Source organism: Salvelinus namaycush, chromosome 39 (assembly GCF_016432855.1).
Source record: "Salvelinus namaycush isolate Seneca chromosome 39, SaNama_1.0, whole genome shotgun sequence".
In the NCBI taxonomy this organism is placed as follows: domain Eukaryota; kingdom Metazoa; phylum Chordata; class Actinopteri; order Salmoniformes; family Salmonidae; genus Salvelinus; species Salvelinus namaycush.
Window position 1 is genome coordinate 5,546,332 of NC_052345.1, and position 25,323 is coordinate 5,571,654.

General features: G+C 41.4%; 1 protein-coding gene across 1 annotated transcript in view; it reads right to left on the minus strand.

Annotated features, from left to right (window-relative positions):
- rbm20 (RNA binding motif protein 20) overlaps nt 1-25,323 on the minus strand; it is a 73,107-nt gene that overhangs the window by 15,481 nt on the left and 32,303 nt on the right. The window contains exons 2-6 of the mRNA XM_038978582.1: nt 10,376-10,604; nt 9,213-10,124; nt 7,222-7,283; nt 5,477-5,589; nt 4,493-4,584 (exon numbers count right to left, since the gene is read on the minus strand). Of these exons, the coding sequence (XP_038834510.1) occupies nt 4,493-4,584; nt 5,477-5,589; nt 7,222-7,283; nt 9,213-10,124; nt 10,376-10,604 (1,408 nt within the window). The remainder of the gene's footprint in view (nt 1-4,492; nt 4,585-5,476; nt 5,590-7,221; nt 7,284-9,212; nt 10,125-10,375; nt 10,605-25,323) is intronic.

Here is a 25,323-nt window from a genome sequence, read left to right on the forward strand (position 1 = left end):
TGAACTATACACTTTACACTCTCAACGTTTAATTTTGAACTATACACTTTACACTCTCAACGTTTAATTTTGAACTATACACTTTACACTCTCAACGTTTAATTTTGAACTATACACTTTACACTCTCAACGTTTAATTTTGAACTATACACTTTACACTCTCAACCAAACCTTTAATTTTGAACTATACACTTTACACTCTCAACCAAACATTTAATTTTGAACTATAAACTTTACACTCTCAACCAAACATTTAATTTGGAACTATACACTTTACACTCTCAACCAAACGTTATGACTAGCAGCGTGCTGTTCCCCTCGAGAGGCACTCCTGTTTGTTTATCCAACGTTGGATGAACGTTAGATCCTTGTCGTTGTACGACCAGGGTGCTGACCACAACGTTCAGTTTCTCCCAGCGTTCCTAAAACAGAGGGCCCAGGCCACGCCTTGGATCGCCGTGGAGTCCCCTTGGTTTAAAACTCAACCTCTCTGCACCGCCAAGCCCTCCTGTGGATCTGTGTGTGTGCTTGAGGTCTCAATTCTGTTTCAGTTATTTCATTTGGCCGTTAAATGAAAGACACTTTTGCATATTGTTTTCATGTATAATGCATTGTAGTTCAGCCCTATATTTAATTGGACTCTGCATATCAGTACTACTACTAAAGATAAATGAAGATATCAGCAGTGCTTGTATCAGGTACTTTACATTTGAGAAAAACAAATTGCAAAGACCTAGGCTATGAACGCAAATCATTATGTTATAATCATTTTGAACTTGATATTCAAGTGTACTACTACAAAATCACAAAAGTCTCAAACCATACCATAGACTAGTTGACAGTTTAGCTGATAGAGTGTCTGTTGACTATTATATATTTTTTAACAGACCACCAAAGTCATTTTTCTATAGGCTACCCTGCAAGGCTTGTATTTTGCTGGGAACAACACAACCTCCATCTGTTGGGTTGTTGGTAGTAGGGACAGGTGTAGTGTTTACAGGGCTAACATTAGCACACCACTGATATGATAAAAGGCCTCGTAAATAAAAGGGTGTCAAACAGATACATAGGTTTCTGTGGAAGCCTTTCTAGCCTGGTGCCATATCTGTTTGTGCTTGCCAACTTGGTAAGACCGAATAGACAGGTCGGGAACCAGGCTAGTTTTTTGTAGGAGTTCCACAATTCACATCAAACGCTTTTAAATCTCCAATAAAAATTGTTGCCTAACAACAGTTTACAATGTTAAAAGGTGTTGCCTAACAACAGTTGACAATGATAAAAGGTATTGCCTAACAACAGTTGACAATGATAAAAGGTATTGCCTAACAACAGTTGACAATGATAAAAGGTATTGCCTAACAACAGTTGACAATGATAAAAGGTATTGCCTAACAACAGTTGACAATGATAAAAGGTACTGCCTAACAACAGTTGACAATGATAAAAGGTGTTGCCTAACAACAGTTGACAATGATAAAAGGTATTGCCTAACAACAGTTGACAATGATAAAAGGTGTTGCCTAACAACAGTTGACAATGATAAAAGGTGTTGCCTAACAACAGTTGACAATGATAAAAGGTGTTGCCTAACAACAGTTGACAATGATAAAAGGTGTTGCCTAACAACAGTTGACAATGATAAAAGGTGTTGCCTAACAACAGTTGACAATGATAAAAGGTGTTGCCTAACAACAGTTGACAATGATAAAAGGTGTTGCCTAACAACAGTTGACAATGATAAAAGGTGTTGCCTAACAACAGTTGACAATGATAAAAGGTATTGCCTAACAACAGTTGACAATGATAAAAGGTGTTGCCTAACAACAGTTGACAATGTTAAAAGGTGTTGCCTAACAACAGTTGACAATGGAGACATATGTTTGTTGGTGCAATGCAATAGGTATCAGTGTGTTGTTCCAAGGAAGAAATATGAACATGTTTATAGTGGAAAGGGACGGAGGCCTATTCCAAGTTGTCAGTTTGAATCAAAATAGTGATAAAGCAGACACGCAACACAAAAAACATGATGGGACTTGAGCTCCATATTTTCTCGCTATAGATGGCTATCACTCAGTCAAATCCTCAATCCAACAACTTAAAAATACTTCACCTCAGACAAAAAATATCTAAAAAAGTTTCCTCAATTAATTCCACAGATAAAATGGCCACCTATAAATGTCACGCTGAAATAGCCCGACAAGCCGTCATGGCGATACTCTACACCTCAAGTAAACCCAAGTAAGACCTCACATCAAAAAGTATGCTGCCAGACACACACACACAGATGCGCACAGACACACACACATACGGATGCACGCACACACGTCACCCCTCTCCTCACCACCTCTCCTGATGGAGAGGGTGTCTTGGCCACGTGACACCTCCAAGCCAAGGTGCCCTGTCATATGCTGTAACGGGGTGTAACAACTGTTTCTTACATATACCACATGGCACAAATAATATAATATAACAGAATAAAATAGAATGGATCATTGGTGAAAAAGGATGAATCTATAATTTAAAAAAGCTATAGTGAAAATGAAATAACACTCGTAAAAATATCTATTCATACTCCAAATAAATGAATACCAAAAATTCAACAGTTACATGTATAAACTGTTATTATCTGGCCAAAGCCTACGGGGGTTTTGTAGCTGTGTAACTACATCTTTGCATACTGTTGCGATTTAATCAGTTAGACCCATTTCATCACTAAAGAGAAAGCTGAAATCTGTGTTTACAAGCCAGGCATTTAATTATATAGTTTGTAGGATATATCAGTTAGAAATCAAATCAACACACAACAACAACAAATAGTAGAAAAAGCAACAAAAATGAACCGTGATTATGAAAATCTATCTTGCCACAGCCAATGTATTTCTTTGCAGCTTAGCACTGTTGTCCTCGCATATGGTTGTGATAAAGTCCATTAGACCCATTTTATCACTAAAGAGAAAGCTGAAATCTGTTCATTTCACACACGCGTTTTCTAGCCAGGCATTTAATTACATAGTTTGCCGGAGATATCAGTTTAAATGGAGTTAAGTTGTCTAGCAAAGACAAAAGCTTCTCTCTGGAGCCACAGCTGTCAACAAGGCCTTTCGCTGGTCCGTTATTATTCACTGACACAACACACAACACCATCCGCCACCACAGCTTAGATCCTAATAGCTGAAACACAGCTGAAATGCGTATGCTCAAAACCAGAGAGATATGGATGGAAGCCAGTGGTCAAACTAAAACAAGAGTGCACATCTCAGTCAATATGGTTCTTTAGTTCTTGAAATAAAAAATATACTGTATTTAAAAATACATCAAATAAGTAGAACTGACTGGAGAAACACTGCCATACAACAAGAAAACTACACCTTGGCACAAATACACAGTCTACTATGTGCCCCCATATTGGGCCCCCGTGTTGAGCTCTTCCTCTGCCATGCTCTCTCTAGGCACAGAGGCAAGCCAGGGCGTAGGTGGAACAAGGTGACGTGTCTAACCAGCTTTCTCACAGACACACAACACATCACACACCAAATTAAATATACGTTGATTAATTATGTAGGAATAGACACATTCAATTAAATTATATTAATAACTTTAAGAGCAGAGACTGTGCGCCAAATATGGTGGTTAAATTAAAATACTTCACTCAGGCCATTTACCATTGAAAAAGAGTGTCAGTTCCTGTCTACTTAAGCTGTGATAGCATGGGTCTGGTCGACTTAGTTCATTGACTTCCATTGAAACAGAAAAAACGAGGGAGTGGGATGTCTCTCTTCCTCTTCCGTCTCTGCTGTGCGCAAAGTAGAGAATCCCACATATGCGAAGAAGCTTCAGACCTTTAGCTGTCGGGAAGAGGGTTCCAGAAAACATGGATCTGCAGCCACACTCTGTAAACTTTAATTAATAAGCCATACTAAATGCTTTTTAGTGCTTTATAAATGATTGTAATGCATATAATGCTTAGAATTTGCAATGCTTATAAATGTTTATGAATTCACTATTACTACTAATTTATTGATAGTGTATTTACTATGTATAAATAGTTGATGCATGCTGACTAGTTAAATTAAAGTAATATTTTATATTATAAAGTTATTATAAAGTGTTACCATAAAATCAATCTGTCATTCAGCCCAAATTTACAATATGTATTTCACAAAAGCATGTATTCACTAATCTTGATATACAAAAGCAAAAACATTGACCTTTAAATTGTTTAATCATGCTTATTAATGAAAGTTATTGTAAAGCGTTACCCAAAACTACAGTCCTTATATCTCATTCAGTAGGGGATTTACAGTTTGTGTTCCACAGCAGCATTCTAACGGATCTTGATAAGAGAAAGCCAAATGTTTATCTGACATTTTACAAGTTTAAGTAACCCAAACGGTACAATCTGTCGTTGTAGCCTACACGTATTTACATCCGCACACAGCAGTAGCACATATCCCCTAATCTTGATAAGCGAAAGCCAAAACATTTGTCTGACCTTTGACCCAGGTGGGAGTTGGGTAAATCCAGCCCCTGACATGGGATAGGTCCTCATGGCTCCAGCGGGTAGGTTAGCTCCGGATGATACATCTGGATGTGGAGGAAACATGAACGACAGGACCATGAAACACATGGGATCGAGGGAAGTTTATGTTGTGTTAATTCTTGACTCTGAAGAAACCAGAAAATCACAATGACCTATGTTAAAGTGTTGTCATGCTATCCTAGTTTTGCTTGTTATGTTTGTATCATGGCTGTTCTTGAAATTAAAGGACCAGTCTACTTCACAAGCTCACCTTAAAAATAAAAAATAAAAAATATTGGCTCCGATAAGAAAATACCACATTTCTATTATTTTATTATTATTATTATTTTATATAACCTTTATTTAACCTTTAACCTTGCCTATAACTAGGCAAGCCAGTTAAGAACAAATTCTTATTTACAATGACGGCCTACCCCGGCCAAACCCGGACGACGCTGGGCCAATTGTGCGCCGTCCTATGGGACTCCCAATCACGGCCGGATGTGATACAGCCTGGAATCGAACCAGGGACTGAGATGCAGTGCCTTAGACCGCTGCAACACCCAGGAGCCCAAAAAGAAGTTGTACTCTCAAAATACTGTAATCTTTATTGAAAAAAAACTATAAACCCCAGACAAATAGTGTAAGAATACAAGTTTCACAATTAGTAATAGTAATTTACATCGATATTACAAGTTTTATTCGTGTTTTATAAGTACTATATTGAGATGATATCAACACATGCACGGTCAAGTTAGCCCGATCTGCTCCCTACTCCCTAGATCGAAAAATCCGAAACGAGACCCATGCCACGCACCCTGCAGTCTAAAAATAGCAGCAGTTCCACCCCCATCTACCGCATATCTACCACATATTTCCCCTCTTAAAAACACCACAACATTGACCTTCAACCTCCAACCCGAAGTCTTTGAGACGCAGACACACACTCCAACCTACCTTGATTGGCGGTGGAAGAGTAAGCCATGGAGTTATTCACTCCGGCGTTGTTTAGGCATCCTTCAGACGACCCGGCGGGCCCGTAGTGGACGGCTCCGGCTGGGATTGTAGCACTGCGGACAGAACCGGACGCCACGAGAGGCTTGTTTTAGTTTCCTGACTAACTGATTGAGTGATCTGACTACCTGCACTGCTCTGTCCTCCCTGGCTAGTCTATCTTGCTGACTAACTGATTGAGTGATCTGACTACCTGCACTGCTCTGTCCTCCCTGGCTAGTCTATCTTGCTGACTAACTGATTGAGTGATCTGACTACCTGCACTGCTCTGTCCTCCCTGGCTAGTCTATCTTGCTGACTAACTGATTGAGTGATCTGACTACCTGCACTGCTCTGTCCTCCCTGGCTAGTCTATCTTGCTGACTAACTGATTGAGTGATCTGACTACCTGCACTGCTCTGTCCTCCCTGGCTAGTCTATCTTGCTGACTAACTGATTGAGTGATCTGACTACCTGCACTGCTCTGTCCTCCCTGGCTAGTCTATCTTGCTGACTAACTGATTGAGTGATCTGACTACCTGCACTGCTCTGTCCTCCCTGGCTAGTCTATCTTGCTGACTAACTGATTGAGTGATCTGACTACCTGCACTGCTCTGTCCTCCCTGGCTAGTCTATCTTGCTGACTAACGGAAAAGTAAACTTATGAAAGAAAATTAAATAAAGAATGTTGCACTCTATATACAGTTTATCCCAATGATTTAATGGATATTAATTACACCAATGTTTTGGGCATTATGCCCCTTCTGCAGGGACGCTACCGAGACTAGTTTTAGATTTCTGACAGACTGACTGACTACCCTCCCCTCGACTGTCCGTGCCGGGCTGTTGCTATATCTTGTGACGGGGGACCTCAAGTCTCATATTCAAAAGCCGTTAAGGCTGTATATGGAACACAAGTGTAAAATCAAATGCCTCGGCTGTCTGGGGATATTTACTTTGGGAATAACGGAGGAGATCAGATTAAGGTGAAGATATGACTTAATGGTCACAAGAGTATGACAATTAAACTTACAAAACAAGGACAGAAACTAATACATTAAGTAACTTATAAAGCATTTTATAAAGCATGTATAAACAGGTATAATGGCTTAATCGTGAAAGTTATTACAATTTTGTAGCCTATATCTGGCTGAAAAGTACCCTGAGAACAAACTTTCAGTGAAGCCCATGCTACACAACTGCTACACAACACAATAATGTACTACATTTAGGAAACATTTTTGATAATACTTTGCAATAAGGTACACTTTCTAAAGCGTTTCTAATTATGTTATTAATGATTTATAATGCATTTACAAATGATTAAATAAGCATTAATGTAGTTATAAACCCTTTAAAAACTCTATATGAACGGCACCCTATTGTAAAGAGTTGTTTCCTTATATCTGACTGAAAATACTTCTCAAACCCACAGTGGAGCACACGTTACACATAATGTCAAAACAAGATCAAATCAGAACACATTTAAGAAATAGTTTTAGCCTATACTGTATCTAACTGAAAGGCACCCTCAATACTGTACTTCACAACCCACGGTATGAGTGGAGCACGTTACACATTAGTCATCTGTTGTCAGTCACTCCCTATTCCTAGACAGGAAGCAGAAAGCCGTTTCTAGATCACACAGAAGCATATCAACGTGCTGTCTAATCGATTTGACCTCCCTATAACTCATCCCTATAACTCACCCTTCAGAGTACAGCAAGCGGTTCTGCAGGTGTAGTTTACCTTTCACGTGCTGGTCCCAGTCCTGAAAACACACATCCAACCAAACCCAGTCAGATAGATAGACCCGGACTCACGGAACGCTAACCCCTACCTCAGTGCACCCCCTTTGAGCACAGCAACATTCCCCCCCTGTGTGTCTGGCCCTGATCATGGGTGGCTGGATTATAATTAAAGGGGCAACGACTTGGAGCGTAAAGCAAATGCTTCTGAAGCAGCTACAGTTAGCCTGGTCTCAGATCTGTCTGTGCTGTATAGCCAACTTGTCATGCCAATGGGATATATGAGTCCCAAAGGAGTTGGCTAGACCACACAAACAGATCTGGGACCAGGTTAACTGTAGTTGGCTCTGTGGTGTAATGATGTTACAGCCTGTACACCACAGTAAAACTAAACTGTTCCTCACACCTCCATTCAAGGAAGAGGCCATTTACAGTTCAGTTCACACACACTAATGAACTAGTAGTTGTTGAGCGAAGGATCTATTACAGAGCTTAACATTAGAAAGAGCAAGATGCTAAAGGGATTGAGTTCAATATTTACACCATAGAATTAGGAATTAGTATACTAGAATCTACATGAACCTTCTTATGATGGGATAAAGGTCAGCCATTTTGGTCAGGAAGTTGTGATAAGATATTGTGTAAAATAATGAATTTGAAGACTACATCTGCACTGTGTTTATTAGCTAACCAGCCATTTTTAGAGGAATATTTCCAATATTCAAATGAACTGCCAATATGTCAACATTCCATTCAAACAATGCAGTCAACCCACAGCCATACACTGGCTGAAATCAGTTGATGATAGGACTGAGACAAGGTGTAAATGCAACAAGTACTGATTGTATCATATAATAGTACTCATAGCATTCCAAGAAAACTAAAATTGAGACATTAATGGTCTGTTTACATATATTTTTGTCACGCCATGATCTGCTTCAACTGTCCTCGTGCTTGTCTCCACCCTCCTCCAGGTGTCGCCCCTCTTCCCAATTATCCCCTGTGTATTTATACATGTGTTCTCTGTCTGTTTGTTGCCAGTTCATCTTGTTCGTTCAAGCTAACCAGCGTTTTCCTGTCAGCTCCTATCGTTTCCCAGCCTCTCTTTCCTCGTCCTCCTGGTTTTTGATCTCTGCTTGTCCTGACCCTGTACCCGCCTGCCTGATCTCTCTGCCTGTCCCGAACCCTGTGTCTGCCTGCCGTCCTGTACCGTTGCTCCACCTCTTGATTACTGAACTCTGCCTGTCCCTGACCCTGAGTCCGCCTGCTATCCTGTACCTTGGCCTTACCCTGGATCTTCGACCCCTGCGTGCCTTGACCTGTCTTTGCCTGCCACTGTAGCGAAAATAAACATTGTTACCTCGACAGTCTGGGTCTTACCTTGATTCCTGCTCATTTTAGAGGCTATTTATACAGAAAATTGGTATAAAACCTGTATAAACTGTATTTATAATTATATGACAATATCCTAGGTTGACAATCATTCTATTACACAATTTCCGATATATCACACGCCTTACTGTTATTTTCCTGCATAATTAAAATCAGGATTATGCCTCTGCTGCCATTCATTCCAATCAGACTGGTTTGGATTTCTCCCTGACCAATATGGCTGCAATTTTCACTCCATTCTGGAACTTTGAGGGTTTATGACATAGCCCCTCTAGTAATTTAATAGGATCTCTATGGTTCACACACTACAGTAAATGAAAATTGAAACGCATTGATGATATATGTTCACTAGAATAAAACCCTATGTTATCCCACATCGTCTATGCCTGCATCTCAGATTCAAAGAGCAATACATTCTAATAGGAGTGTCACCAAGCTTGTTCAATGTAATTAAGTATTTCTCTAGTCTAGACTTTACAGGAAGTTACATGTTTCTCCACAGGAAGTAACATACTGCCCACAGGAAATGATATAATCCCCGTCCAGTGAGCTCCACCCACCTTGAGGTTATAGACCTTCTTCTCACAGATGGTGCACTGGTGGGGCAGGTGGGATGGCGTCACGGCGTGGAAGTCATTCAGCTGGTGAGGTTGGAGTTGTACGGAACCACCTGTAGACAGGGTCTCCTCTCCCCCCTGCAGGGGTTGCTTGTGGTATCCCACAAACCCCTTGGTGCCACCCATGCCTGCTCCGAACGAGGAAGTAACTCCCCCACCGCCGGAATTTAACTTGGGGTCAGAGGTTGGCTCCTCTGGATTGTACAGTTCCTCTCTGGCACAGAATGGCTGCCCAGTCCCCATCCATACTGTGGCAGCATTGGAAACCATGTCCAACCCTTTTCCCGCGTGGCTCATGTTAGCTGGGCTTTTCCACTGCTGCTCATTAAAAGCGTTCTTGTTCTGACCGTATTGATTCCCAACACCGAACCCAGCCTGCTGTTGTTGACTCTGACCATAGAAGTCAATCTGAAAGCCTTGGTTTGTACTCTTTGCCTGAGTCATGATTGGCACGTACTGTCCTTGTCCCTCTCCGGCTTCACTCAACGCCACCGACGTCCCCCCTATGAAGCCATACTGGAGACGCCTATCCGTATCTGAAGCTTTCTTGCCGTAGTCTGATCCACCATGCTGGTTGGCCTGTTGCTGCTGCTGTTGGTTCCCAGAAACACCCCCACCTCCGTAATGGTTCAGCCTCACATTACCATGATTCTGGTTGAATCCGGCCCCTACCAAAGTCCCCAGGGCAGAGTTGGGGGGTTGCGGCGGTGGAGGCGGTGGCGGCGGTGGTGGAGGCAGTTGGAAGGCTAGGGCACTGGAGTGGAAACCACCACCAACTGCTTGGGGATTACTGACCATGGCCGAGGCGCGGAGCTGGTTGAAGAGGGGCTGGGACATGGCCACATTGGCGAGGACCTGATTGAGGGAGAAGATAGATGAAAAAACATTAGTCTCGAAAACAGCCGAGAGTTATTTGAAAAGTGTGTGAAAATAAAAGTTTGCATTTCAGAATAAAATTCCCAGACATGTAAATATAAGAAAACCAACCAACCCTGTTAAAGACCTGATTGTGGAAACTGTATGACACTGTAAGTATGTCAAAATAAAAGCTTGCATTCCAAAGTACAAAAAGAAATACAGGCAAACCAATCAATTCTGTAACAGACCTGATTGAGGATGCTGGCTACGTTTGCAGAGTTTGCGTTGCCTCCCACAGCACTCTGGGCCAGTTTAAGGCGGTGGAAGGTGAGCTGGGCCTGGAGCTGGGCTAGCTGGATGCTGGCGGGTGTCAAGAGGAGCTGTGTGTTCTGGTGGGTCCCACCCCCACCACTCAGCTGGCCCGGGCCACCACCCACTGGCTGGGGCTTGTTATCATTGCCGTCGGACACGCTGGTGCTAAAAACAAACAGAGAAAAGATGGATGAGAAAATGTAAACAACCGTAGCTATAAAACACAGCTTTTAATCAGAGGTTTGGTTCCCACTGTTTAAAATGAATAAATAAATACATGATGTAGCCTTAACATTCAGCTTCTGTGGAAGAACTACAATTCGTATCAGGATCATAGACCATTGCATTATAGAGGAACCGGTAGCAGTAACAGCTTGTTTCGCACCACACATGGTTAAACGAGACAACAACGTTTTGCAACCAGCTGTAGACATGAAGACTTATCCACATACCCACATACCCACCACACAACCCCAGACCCTTCCCGGATGCAAACGCGTTTGACTGGGCCCTGTCCTTTCGTGTTCTGATGAATGTGCTCACATGCTGGCTAAATTTAGTATCTTGCACTATCATCTATAGAACCCCATGACTTGACACAGCCCGACCCGACCAACCATCTCCCCCGATCCAACACTCTAGAACTAGAAGGCGAGAGACCAATTGGATTAGGGGTGGGCAAGGTCCCAAGAGAAAGTTGTTTTAGACATTGATGGACACGGCAGCCATGTTGTTTTCTCACATACATGAAGGTCTATAGCCCTGCATAAGGGACATTTTGTTTGTGAAACGTAACAACACAGCTTCTTCATAGGGTTAGTGTCTGCTGGGTTCAAATTGTGAAATATGGACAAGAGATTGATATATATATTTAGATTTTCGTGGTTTTGTTCGGAACATGGAGAAGCAACTGAATCTTTGTGAGGATTAGCACCTCTTGGTTTGTGGCGCTACTGGCGTGTAGAGTTGTGATATGGTCTTACGAAGAGGTACGTTTCCACATCATAAAGTCATCACGTCAGTGCTGTCGCTAAATTAGACATCATTTATATTATAGACCACGGAGTGGATTTTGCTATTGAGATTTCACAATTTTAACAACCGATCACATTTGAACGATCATATGCCATCATTATTCCATAGATTATTCAAATAATATTTTTCCATAGTATTAGGCTACTCTTTATATTACAAAATAGTCTAACATCATACACAGTTATAGTGCACCTGCAACTTACATTTTTTAGAGACATCTTGATATTAGCATACTGTATTACACACTTCTGATAGTACACATGTCCCTCTGTGACCTAATTCAAACTTGGACAATTACCTGCTATGACTTAACGGTCACAAGATGACCTCATATTGACATCCTCATACATTATTACTGTGTATATCATATCACTATGACTTTGGTCCTACGGTCACATGTTACTGTATAACATCATCATACTTTGTTTGCACCATGGCACCAGAGCTTCGTGTTAAATTACATACTAGCTTGTACTGAGGCTAAGACTTTAGGACCCCACAGCAGCTGCCCTTTTAATTGCCTGTCTGTCTTTTCATCCTGGCAACACCACCACACGCTAACTCTGTAGTAGTATACGTAGCCATCTTCAAAAGTCCTGCTTTACGGCCTGCACGCTGTAAAACCACACAAACAACAACTGCCCCGGTGGCCCCTCGTCGTCCTTCTGTTAGCTGAGATTGAAGTGCCAGTAATGTCACAATGATACCCTCTGTCTCAGTCAGAACAGACCAGACTATAGGCCTAGCTGCCCAGATCAGATGAAGCTGTTTATGTCATGTCACCCAGTAAACGGATAAAGACTGTGATTGTCACGGTATAGGTGGATAAGCAGGGTGACTTGTGCTAGAGCACAGGACAATATGAGAGGTGATTTATGAATACGGGTTTATAAAGTAAGCAAGGAAGCAAAAAGATTGAATAACATAAATACTTTGCAGCATATTGTTTTCTTTCCACAAGATGCTTTGAGCACCAATACCAATATGTACTTTATTTAAAAGCTACGTAAGTAAGTGTTGAACTAGATCTCTTGGACACTTGACAGGGCGGTCAGCCCCCTGTGCTGCATGTTGTACACACTCTTATCAGTACAAGCACGCTGATGGATCATATAAACGCAGCCGCAGCCGATGACTCGCTGCTAAAAATACTAGTCTCTCATCTGTTCTGACACACAGCCCTTAATAGACAAATATGGCCTCGGCTCTTACTGAGGCAGCTGGCTCTGAGTAGAGCAGACCTGGGTCCAAATAGTATTTGGTTCTTTCAAATACTTTAGCTGCTCTTGATTGAGCTGGCATAATGGGACCAATGGAATAGTCCCAAAACTTCAAACCCCGCCCACCTGGCATTCAGGGCAAAGCTCAATCAAACGGCTAAAGTATTTTAAAGACAGAAAGTACTATTTGAACAGCTGAGTGCTGCTAGCCAGGCCACTTCAGACCTGTTCACATCTTGTAATACGAAACAGATTTGGTAGTAGAGGAATAGATCCATGGATGCATCTCAAATGGCACTTTATTTTCTATATACTACTACTTTTTACAACGGGCCCTCTTCAGAAGTAGTTTTCTACATTTATTTTATTTTATTTAACCTTTATTTAACTAGGCAAGTCCGTTAAGAACAACGCAGGTGTCAAGTCGTCCCGGGCAGTAATTAATTAATTAAAATCAGGTGGTGGGATATTGGAGTGTGATTTGATAAGCCATCATTAGATGGCCCCCGAAGAATGTGTGTGTGTGTGTGTGTGTCTGCCTGTCATACAATCATTAATACATTCAAACCAGGTGTTAGGGGTATTGGAGCGTGATCTGATAATAGATCATTAGATGTGCTCTAAGGGATTGGGGGCCTTTACACCAATCAGAGATGGATACAGTGTATATTACACTGACTGATGACAATATGAATGTCACACTGTGAATTTCTCTGGAGCGATCCTCAGCTGAAGATGACTCTACATATAGTAATTTGCTCTTATACCTGTGTATTAACTAAAGCAACAACGTTGTATGAAATAGTACCTAAGTAATTGCATTACAATTGAGTTAAACATGTTGTTTATTACAGAGGAATAAACTGTTGCTTTTAAAAAAACGCTGAGTCCCCTGTTGTTTTACTAATGACCTTGTAACTGACTAGGCTATTAGGCCCAAATGCTTGTCTGAGGTCCTATTGTGTGTCTGCTGTCTGCTGGGAGTCTCTTACCATGTCATAAATGCTGGATCCAGTCTCCTATACGCCAGAAAAAGACTCTTGCACACACAGGGTGACGTCATTGCTGCCTTAGCTTATGTCGCCACGGTTCAACAAGTTCAACCTTGAGTGTATAGTTGGAGGTGTTCGGTTTTAGAAACACAACAACGACATAGGGAGTGAGCTAATATTTCCAACAGGTACATACCGGTATGTCTATTTGTACACCAGCTAAAATAGAATTAGGATCTCATAAATCACTATATCAGAGACAACATTGTGAATAAATATAATACAGAAATACATTACAAATGATTAATCATCCAAAATAATCTTAGCAATATCCAATCCTATACATATAATTCAACCACATCAGACTCGTTTTAACTGTGGTATTTGTCATGTTCTCGTGTGAAACTATTTCATGCTCCTGTTTTTAATGGTGTAACAATGTGGACGGGACGGTGTTGTGTTGTGGGTATGGCCACATGCTTCATTAATTAGTAGTTATTATTAACAGGGAAGGGCGGAGAGCTCACTGGCATTGTTATGCTGCATACAGGTGTTGGATCTTCATTTCACCAGTATTGTCAAAGCAAAATAATCCTGCAGCAAAATAATTTGAACATTTAGTCCGTAATGTTGCTTGATCGTTGGTTAGTGTCACGTTCGTCGTAAGGAGGAGACCAAGGCGCAGCGTGATATGAATACATTCTCTTTTAATAAACACCGAAACAAACTATACAGAACGCTAAATAAACAACGAGTGCTGAAACAGGCAACTATACATAGACAATAACCCACAAACCAAACTGGAAAATGGCAACCTAAATAGGATCCCCAATCAGAGACAACGATAAACAGCTGTCTCTGATTGGGAACCAATTCAGGCCACCATAGACCTACATTTACCTAGACAATACCAAAACCCCATAGATATACAAAAAACCCTAGACAAGACAAAAACACACATACCACCCTCGTCACACCATGACCTAACCAAAATAATAAAGAAAACAAAGATAATTAAGGTCAGGGCGTGACAGTTAGGCTATTAGCTGGCCAAAATTAGGCTACATGAAATCTGCAATACTGTTAGTGTAACCAACCATGTGTTGGTGCGGGTTTTCAGTGAATTCATGTCAGTCATGAAGCTCATCTGCATTTCCTGAGGTGCATGAAAATTCTCATCAACAAAAGAGTGATCAAATTAATATCCTACATCTGTACGTATATGGTAATATGTGATAATATGTTAAACGTTGGAAATGTAGTTCATATAAGCAGTCATTTAAAGAAACAGGATACTAATAATGTTAATGATGTCAAATTGCCTTAAAGTGTATGCGTTCAAAAACAAAAATATAGTCACTATTTTGTTATTCACTTGAATTAGGTTGTTTCTCTCAACGTGCTGAGAGAGACCATATTGCTGTCTAACTTTTACTAACAGAAAACAATTAAGCTAACAATAATTTATTAGCTAATTTTCCGTTTACAATTTTATTAATAGAAAATGGGCAGTAATTGAAATAAATGAACGATAGACATATTTGTATTTGTGCTGCTACTAGGACACAAATATTATACATTTTATAAAGTTTACATAAAAGTATATTTTTTATTATCTATTTTATTTAATTATATGTCCACATTTGTTAACATATACTTAAGTTATATGTATTTAACTTATACTTACTGCATACACTGTGTGTTTCAAAACATTAGGAGCACCTGCTTTCCATGTTCCCTGTGGAACGCTTTTGACACCTTGTAGAGTCCATGCCCGGACAGATTGAGGCTGTTCTGAGCGCAAAATGAATGGGGTGCAACTCAATATTAGGAACGTGTTCTTAATGTTTTCTACACAGTGTATGTTATAAGTATAATTGTAATAGTATATGTTTTGGGCAAAAGCATGCTAGGAGCAAAGGCATTCAAATTGGTTGATTATTAATGTTTCCCACACATACTGTTGGGTTCTACTTAATTCAATGACTTACATTTACACAAGGAACAGTTTATGTATAATGAAACACAAATTATTTTAATGTATTTGTTTATTATGAAACACTAATTATTTGTCCAAACAACGCTTCAAGCAAATGTGTTACTAGCAAAATTGCATATTGTTGTGTAAAAGATACTGTATACAAAAATGCTACTCACAAATTCAAACGAATTCTTAATGAATCATTCTAAATTAACAAACACAAACACAATCCAGCAAAAGCAAGTCCCTCTATCTCGGCTCCCGACTTTCCTTCTCTCTCTCCCTTGTTCCCTCTTTCCTCGCATGCAACACAAGACACTATTTGGAGCAGCTGGTTCCCTCTCCTCTGTGTGTATAACCAATTTGTCATGATCAGACTTCTCACCAACATTCAAACACACAGTCCCCCTCTCCTCTGCAGCCTGATAGATGACTGTACAAACCATTATCACCCTTTTCTGTTATGTGACTGTCTCAAAGCCCAATGAGTGTTGACTCCATAACAAATGAGGACAGAGTAGCTTAGCTGTGTAGCATGTCTCCATAATGGACTCTGTAACCTACACTACATGCATATATGGTACATTGCTAGTAAATACAGTATATGTGTATGGCTATATGTATGGAGTGTGTGCATGTATGGCGCATTACACGGACGTACTATATGTAGCCTGCATGTTGGGGATTGCATTTCTAGGAACATAGTATCGATATAGCACATACATATTCTAAATGAATAGAAACAGTATATATTAATTAGCTCAGTATATTATTGACACTATATTTTAGTCTCACGCTGAAAGATGTGTCTGTAACCCGAGTGTTCCTGCTATTAACACGCATTTGAACTTGAATGAATATGTAAGAACTGAAATGGTAAATTGAACAGACTTAGGGAGAAGGAGACATGATATGAATTAATCGTGTCCAAACAAATTAAATAATGATTATATTAGTAGTGCAATGAAAATGCCAGGGATAAAGCTTCATGTTGATTCATTGAATAATTAAAAAGGACACCAATTACATAATTTGATGAATAAATCTAAACTAAATCATTTGAACACATTATTTGTGGACAAAAGTAAAACTAGCTAAATAAAGTCAAAACCTATTTGAAACAAACTCAAAATCACTCCCACTTTCCAACAAATCCCAAAACCCCCAGTGTCTACCAGTAAGTCATCAGACATAGGAAAAACCAAGTCCAATATTCAGATATAAGTCCATATTGTTTGGACATAAGCAGGGTTACTCAACCAGTCCCATTCAAGTAGAGATCCATAGTTCCTTCCACACAACACTTAGAACTTAGAACACTTCTGAAGACATCAAAGAGAACTCTTCATCATAAAGTTCTACACACCGAATAGGCCAAGTCCCGCTAGCTTTATGAGAGGAAATATACTACTTAACTGGACCCTAAGGTGCCGAGTGAGTGAAGCAATTTAGGGAGCACAGTTCAACAGTGAAAAGTGTGTGGAACAAGACGGCCCATGCTTTCCCAACCAAACCAAATGTATTTATAAAGCCCTTTTTACATCAGCAGTTGACACAAAGTGCTTTTACAGAAACCCATCCTAAAACCACAAAGAGCAAGCAATGCAGACGTAGAAACACAATGCAGACGTAGAAACACAATGCAGATGTAGAAGCACAATACAGACGTAGAAACACAATGCAGACGTAGAAACACAATGCAGACGTAGAAACACAATGCAGACGTAGAAACACAATGCAGACGTAGAAACACAATGCAGATGTAGAAGCACAATGCAGACATAGAAACACAATGCAGACATAGAAACACAATGCAGACGTAGAAACACAATGCAGACGTAGAAACACACAATGCAGACGTAGAAGCACAAAGTAGATGTAGAACCACTGCCCAAACACAGCAAGCCTACAGAGAGATATCAATTAGATTTTTGGATTTGATGAATTAAGATCCCCATTAGCCGACGCCAATGGCTCTATAGGTGGCCGTAGGCTACAACCCACCACTACACACCCCTGCACAACACAGTGAGCTATCAATCTGTACAACACAGCGAACCTACATAGAGCTATCAATCTGCACAACACAGCGAACCTACAGAGAGCTATCAATCTGCACAACACAGCGAGCCTACAGAGAGCTATCAATCTGTACAACCCAGCCTTGACCCTATACTCCTATACTCCTATACTCAACAGAGTCATCTCCCGTCTTAGAAACCCCCCCGGATAAACAGAAAAGTCACACCAACCTGGAGCAGCGGTTGCACTGTAGGAGTCCTCTCTATGTTACAGCCCACTAGCAGCTACTGTAGTTACGTTATGACCTATGTCTAGTGGCTGAGGAGGCATGAGACTTGCTTACTGCCCGTCTCTCTACTAGCACTGTGACTAACTGTACACCAACTCCACCACCCCAACCCTTTCCTATGTAGTTAAAGTTAACTCCACCACCCCAACCCTTTCCTATGTAGTTAAAGTTAACTCCACCACCCCAACCCTTTCCTATGTAGTTAAAGTCAACTCCACCATCCCAACCCTTTCCTATGTAGTTAAAGTTAACTCCACCACCCCAACCCTTTCCTATGAAGTTAAAGTCAACTCCACCATCCCAACCCTTTCCTATGAAGTTAAAGTCAACTCCACCATCCCAACCCTTTCCTATGTAGTTAAAGTTAACTCCACCACTACACCCCTGCCCTTGCGAGTGTACTGACGCTATAGTCTAACACACTGCCCTGTGAGTCCCTGTATGAGAGTGTACTGACGCTATAGTCTAACACACTGCCCTGTGAATCCCTGTATGAGAGTGTACTGACGCTATAGTCTAACACACTGCCCTGTGAGTCCCTGTATGTGAGTGCCCCTGCCCATATGCAAGTCCAATGTTGTTCATGCTAAGTTTACCACTATACCACTACCCTCGTTCCTTACCTGAGCTGGTACCCCAGCCCACCTGGTTTATTATTTACCACCAGATGTTTTGGGAGAGATGGGGGCCATTTTGAGGGTCAACTCTACTAGGATTCCACTATGACAAAAAAATACAGTATTTAGACAATATGTATATTTTATAGGTTTAAAATAAATTATATTTAAATTACTTGGCTGTTGCAAGTTAATATAATGTTAACGATAAGACATCTAAATACATAAAACAAAAACAAAAATGTCTTCTTCTAAATCATAACGTAGATATTTTAGACAGAAGCTGGAATATCCGGTCGGATAAAGATGGTATTTATAAAGGTGCATTACCTTTATAACGTATATGAAAATAATTATTAGGTGATATGTTCAACCCACACACACACACACACAGACAACTATATTGAGAATTATATTAATATTTTACCCTATGGTACATTTATAATAGGAAACTTTTAGCAACAGGTTTAACAACACAAAGTAAATGGATCTAGCAACACACGCCAATGACCGTAATGAGAGATTTCTTCCCCCATAACGTTTTCTTTGCACACATATTAAAAACAGCTGCAGGTAAGCTGATAATTTGCTTGAATAAATTGTTTCTTTCTATTCTTCTACCTATTATTGTTATTATTATTTTTTACAAATAACCCCTTTTCATTAAGAAAATATTTCGAGCGGCTTTATGAATTATTAGGTGTTAAAACTGTATGTTTACTGACAATGTAGTAATGCTTTAGTAACAACTACATAGGACTACTTCATCTATCAGTTTGCACCCAAAAACGAATGTTCACAACGTCGTATAGATTGTGTATTTTAATTTGACAACGAAGGAATATTATTGCATCTTCAAATGTGTTTTATCAAGATATTTCGATTTATCAATTTTCCTAGGCTTATCAGATTTAGATAAATGTCCACAAACAAATTAATGAAAGTAAATTAATAGGCCTACATAAACTTTAGTTAAGTTGTAAAGTTTCATGGCATGTTTGGATAATGTTTGATATCGTCTGTTGTGTAAAATGCATAGCCTATGCTATTATACCAAAGAAGAAGACTAAACAGAATTAATAAGAAGCCTACGACATAGATGTATAATACAACGTTAGCAAATGCGGACAATATAGGCTATTTAAATCAATGAACTTTTCTCCAACTTTTTCATCTATTTGAAGAAAAAATGTACAATTTGTATTCTGCCTTTTAGTCACCAGATAGCATCATTCTACCTCATGTTTGTCAACACTGTAATTCTCAAAACTCAACATAAAGATCTAAATTAAATTAGATCGATATTTGAAACACTACCCACTTCGGACGACATTCCTAACATGCCAGAAAATTGGTGAAGGTGACCATGTCTAATATCCTGTTAATATATCCTTATTATGCATTAATAAAAAATTATGATTGGGCCATACTTCGAATCAATAAACTGTAGGCCTACTTTATTAACATGCGGAGTGTTAATTTGGTGACATCTCACCACTTTTGCGCATTGGTTTCCAGCTCTCATAAAGACAAGCATTTTACCTAAACTCCCAGGCATCCTATTCCCTGTGAGGTGCCAATGCAACAGATTTACATCCCCTCCATCTGTTGCAGTTTAGCTCGGGGCGGTCCATCCGGTGGAGAGAGAGAACAAACTGCTTTTAGTGAGCCTATCTCCAACTTATTTTAAAAGTCCGGGGAACAGGACATGACTGGGCCAAAATGTTAGGCCCTAAATTCAGTGCACCGTGCAACACGGTTCTTTCCACCGAGTTCCTCTAAGGACAGCAGCCTACAAGGCCTGTGGCCTACAGGTCAACTCCCCACCTCGCTGACCGTAAATATCATTCAGGGAGCATCAATTTGATTGCGCAATATAAAAGTTTTATATTGAGTTACCAAGAAATGTGCCTGCAGAGGACGAACGTTTGCCTAAAAAGTACAACATTAATATCACAATAATCATCATTAATATAAAAAAGTGACAAGCAAAATTGACAAGAAGAATTAATGCATATGACCTACAAACCTGTTCACACGAATGAAATTGACAGATTAGCAATTAAGCCCCATAATCAAAGCAACCCCACCATCCCATCACCTCTGTATGAATACAATCTTTAATGAACCTAGTCTAATTGAATCCCACTAGATGGCACTAAATGCGTTGCTCTGTGGCTCCAGGAGTCCCTGTGGAGATGTGATTTAACCATATGAGGGCACCATTCTCTTTCTGATGAATCTAAACCTGGGGTCTCCAAGCCTTTTCCCAGAGAGAAACCCTCCTGCAGGTTTTCACTCCAACCCCAGTTGTAACTAACCTAGTTCAGTTTATCAACCAGCTAATTATTAGAATCAGGTGTGCTATATTAGGGTTGGATCGAAAACCTACAGGACGGTAGCTCTCCAGGAACAGGGTGGGAGATCTATGATCTAAACTGTGTCATGTCTGTCTATCATGTCTCTGTCATGTCTGTCTATCATGTCTCTGTCTGTCTGCCTATCATGTCTCTGTCTGTCTGTCTATCATGTCTCTGTCTGTCTGTCTATCATGTCTCTGTCATGTCTGTCTATCATGTCTCTGTCTGTCTGCCTATCATGTCTCTGTCTGTCTGTCTATCATGTCTCTGTCATGTCTGTCTATCATGTCTCTGTCTGTCTGTCTATCATGTCTGTCTGTCTGTCTGTCCTCACCGCTTATAAGAGTTCGATTATTGATAGAAACGTGGCTCAGTCGGTAGCTTATGGTGCAACACAAGGGTCATGGGTTTGTTTCCGGCTGGGGCCACCCATACGTAATGTATGTTTCCGGCTGGGGCCACCCATACGTAATGTATGTTTCCGGCTGGGGCCACCCATACGTAATGTATGTTTCCAGCTGGGGCCACCCATACGTAATGTATGTTTCCAGCTGGGGCCACCCATACGTAATGTATGTTTCCAGCTGGGGCCACCCATACGTAATGTATGTTTCCGGCTGGGGCCACCCATACGTAATGTATGTTTCCGGCTGGGGCCACCCATACGTAATGTATGTTTCCGGCTGGGGCCACCCATACGTAATGTATGTTTCCAGCTGGGGCCACCCATACGTAATGTATGCGCGCATAACTTTAAGTTGCTTTGGATAGTTATTATATTATTCAAAACTGCAGCCATAAGTAGTATTAGAATGCAAGATAAAGAGTAGGTCATAAAATGGTCCCGTGTGGCTCAGTTAGTAGAGCATGGTGCTTGCAACACCAGGGTTGTCGGTTTGATTCCCACAGGGGACCAGTATGAAAATGTATCCACTCACTACTGTAAGTAACTCTGGATAAGAGTGTCTGCTAAATGACTAACATGTAAATAAAAGCACCTGCCTGTTGATAATTAATATAATAAAGAATAATGCATTTAGGATGATGACCGTCTCTCTAACACAGGTGTACGCCGCTACGCTGTCTGTCTCACCCGAATGCACACCAGTGGAGGCTGCTGAGGGGAGGACGGCTTATAATAATGTCTGGAAATTAGCATCCTGGAAACCATGTATTTCATACCATCCCACCTATTCCGCTCCAGCCATTACCACGAGCCTGTCCTCCCCAATTAAGGTGCCGACAACCTCCTGTGACGCACCCACCCAAACCCCCAATCTCATGAAGAAGACACGGATCAGGTTGTCAAGTCCATCAACCCTAACCGTGCCCCTTGACTTTATCCAATACGGAACAACCAGTCAATCACATTCCACAACCCTAATGAACGTTTTCAACAGATCCATCACATAACGCTCGACTGCTTACTCATCACGTGGTTGTCATGTTCACTGAGGTGAGGGAGGGTGAGTTATGGATGGATGGGTCAGCTAGATTACTCATCATGTGGTCCACATGTTTGTTAGGGTGAGGGGGGTGAGGCCTGGGCTAGGGGTAAAGTATGTATGGACGAGTCCGGGGGGTCTGGGTCAGCTAGATTGAGCCTGAGTGCAGCTCCAGGGGATCAAATACATGGTATATGGCACAGCTGAGGGAGCCTCTGATTTATAGCTGCCCAGGAACGGGTGAGGAATCCTGGCCACAGACACATGGGCAGGATCCTGAGGAGCCTGGAGGACTGGAGCTCCATGAGGCTGATGGGTGGTAGCTGTGTGTGTGTGTGTGTGTGTGTGTGTGTGTGTGTGTGTGTGTGTGTGTGTGTGTGTGTGTGTGTGTGTGTGTGTGTGTGTGTGTGTGTGTGTGTGTGTGTGTGTGTGTGTGTGTGTGTGTGTGTGTGTGTGGTCTAAGTATAATGGCAGTGATTGGCACATTCCACCTGACGTTTTTAAAAGGTGGAAATGTATGTTGCAGGTTAAATGTGGGGTTTTTATTAAGTAAAATAAAAAACATTTACTTTAGGGTAACACACACTAAAAGCATCACGTCCCCTCTGTCCTCTGCTGTCAAATAAATGTTGAGTCACATGGTAGCAAACACACATACTCTCACAAATCCTCTCGCTCTCTCTCTCTCTCTCTCTCTCTCTCACACACACACACACCGTAGCTCTTATTTCAGCCACCAGCTATTAGGAAGGTGTAACATAGGATATCGGGGTCACAGAGAAACACGCAGGTCAAATGGAATCTTCTGGTCGAAGACAGCTGGACCATAACTATGTTTCAGCACTAAGAGCATTCCTGCTAAAATGATCATACGTGTGTGTGCTCATTCCTGCTGTTCGGTGTGTGTGTGTGTGTGTGTGTGTGTGTGTGTGTGTGTGTGTGTGTGTGTGTGTGTGTGTGTGTGTGTGTGTGTGTGTGTGTGTGTGTGTGTGTGTGTGTGTGTGTGTGTGTGTGTGTGTGTGTGTGTGTGTGTGTGTGTGTGTGTGTGCGTGCCTTCCTGCTAAAACACACAGTGTAAATACCTAAATGAGTGTTTGACACTGACTACCAGTGGAAGTGAGGAATTAGAGTACTATGGAAATACAGTGACACCTGTTGCAATAAGTAAAACATTTATTTAAACAGGAAGTTAAGGTTATAAACAATGGATTTACCTTCATCTATACCCAGCATTGCCTTCATTATAACTATCAATCATTGTAACCATACAGTAGTAAGTAGTAAGCTCACTTTAACGGCAATTTAAGAGAAAAATAGTCTGAATTCAACCAGACAAAATATCAACCAAAACATATTTCAGAAAAACGACTAATTGATTGATTCTCAATGGACCAACACTTAAAAATGTAATGCGAGAATACAACACATTCCTACGGCTAATGTTTTTCAGTAGCTAGATAATGTCTCTGAGGAGAGCGTTATTTCTTCAGCTGGTGTTTCTGAGCACGAAGCTAGCTCATAATACAGCTAATGTTTTTGAAACTGTTCGTCAGTACTTATCCACTGTATCGAATGCTCCTCTGCGGTTTGCGTTGTGAGGTGTGCATTGAGCTCTGCATGTGTGTGTCTAAGGTGGTTGGACCTTCTACAGATTGACACAGGAGCCCCCTAGGAACTGTAGATGGGAGACGAGAGACAGAGAATGTCTAACTTATAGTGGGTGGCCTTAGGGATCACTTCCAGGTCAATAGGTCAATTCTTCGCTGCACTATCAGGTCGACGACACTACAACCCTGCCCAAAAACGAAACCTAACCCCTACCTCCTGGATTTAGCACTAGATCGGAAATAATTGTGTAGATCGGAAAGAATTGGACAGGTATAAGCAATATAATTGTAGATCCAACTTGGCTTCTGATAGGATAGTTCCGATTGAGGTATTTTCTCATACCTCTCCAATGCTTTCAGATCTACACCAGGAGAATCACTAGTTTCTTTGGCAGACAGTGAATTGTTTTGGCTATAATATCAAGGGAGAATTGCTATAACAGCTGTCTGACATTCAATTTTCCTGTTCTGTTGTAAAATATATTTATAGCTTTACTAGTGTCCCCTTGTAGAGAATCAATTCTCCATTTTCATTGGCTGAGCTGTTCTTGTAACAGATTAAAAAGCCATCTTTTTTCCTGATGAAATTCCACAGTCAAAACAACAGTGAAATCCAATGTTCCACTGACATTTTGGACAATTTGAAGAATGAAGTGCAGCTCCTTGCCACTCAGGAGTCTTCCCTCTCTGCAGACAGCAACACAGGAGCTTTTTTTGGAGTACAGGGTGACGTATTCGTATCTCCCCCTCTGTCCCTCTCTCTCCTTCTCTCCCTCATCCCTCTTTTTCCCTCTCTTTCCATCGCTCTCCTTCTCCCTCTCCCTCCCTCGCCCCTCTATCCAAAGCAAGCGGAACATTTAACCATCTGTCAGCGCCATCAGCCAGCGACTGCCAATCACACCCTGTCACACCCTGGTAACGTGTGCCTCATCAGCCAATCGGAACGCAGTTTCCCCTCCACCTGCTCACCCCCCCTCCCTCCCAGCCCTGACCCCTACCACCCCTGCTGTCCACACATGAAAAACTATGGCCACTCACAACAGGAGGTGCGAGGTAAGGCCTCTCCAGCCTCTCTCCCTGGCCTGCCTGCCTCTCTCCCTGGCCTGCCTGCCTCTCTCCCTGGCCTGCCTGCCTCTCTCCCTGGCCTGCCTGCCTCTCTCCCTGGCCTGCCTGCCTCTCTCCCTGGCCTGCCTGCCTCTCTCCCTGGCCTGCCTGCCTCTCTCCCTGGCCTGCCTGCCTGCCTCTCTCCCTGGCCTGCCTGCCAGCCTGCCTGCCTGCAAACCTCTCTCCCTGGCCTGCCTGCCAGCCTCTCTCCC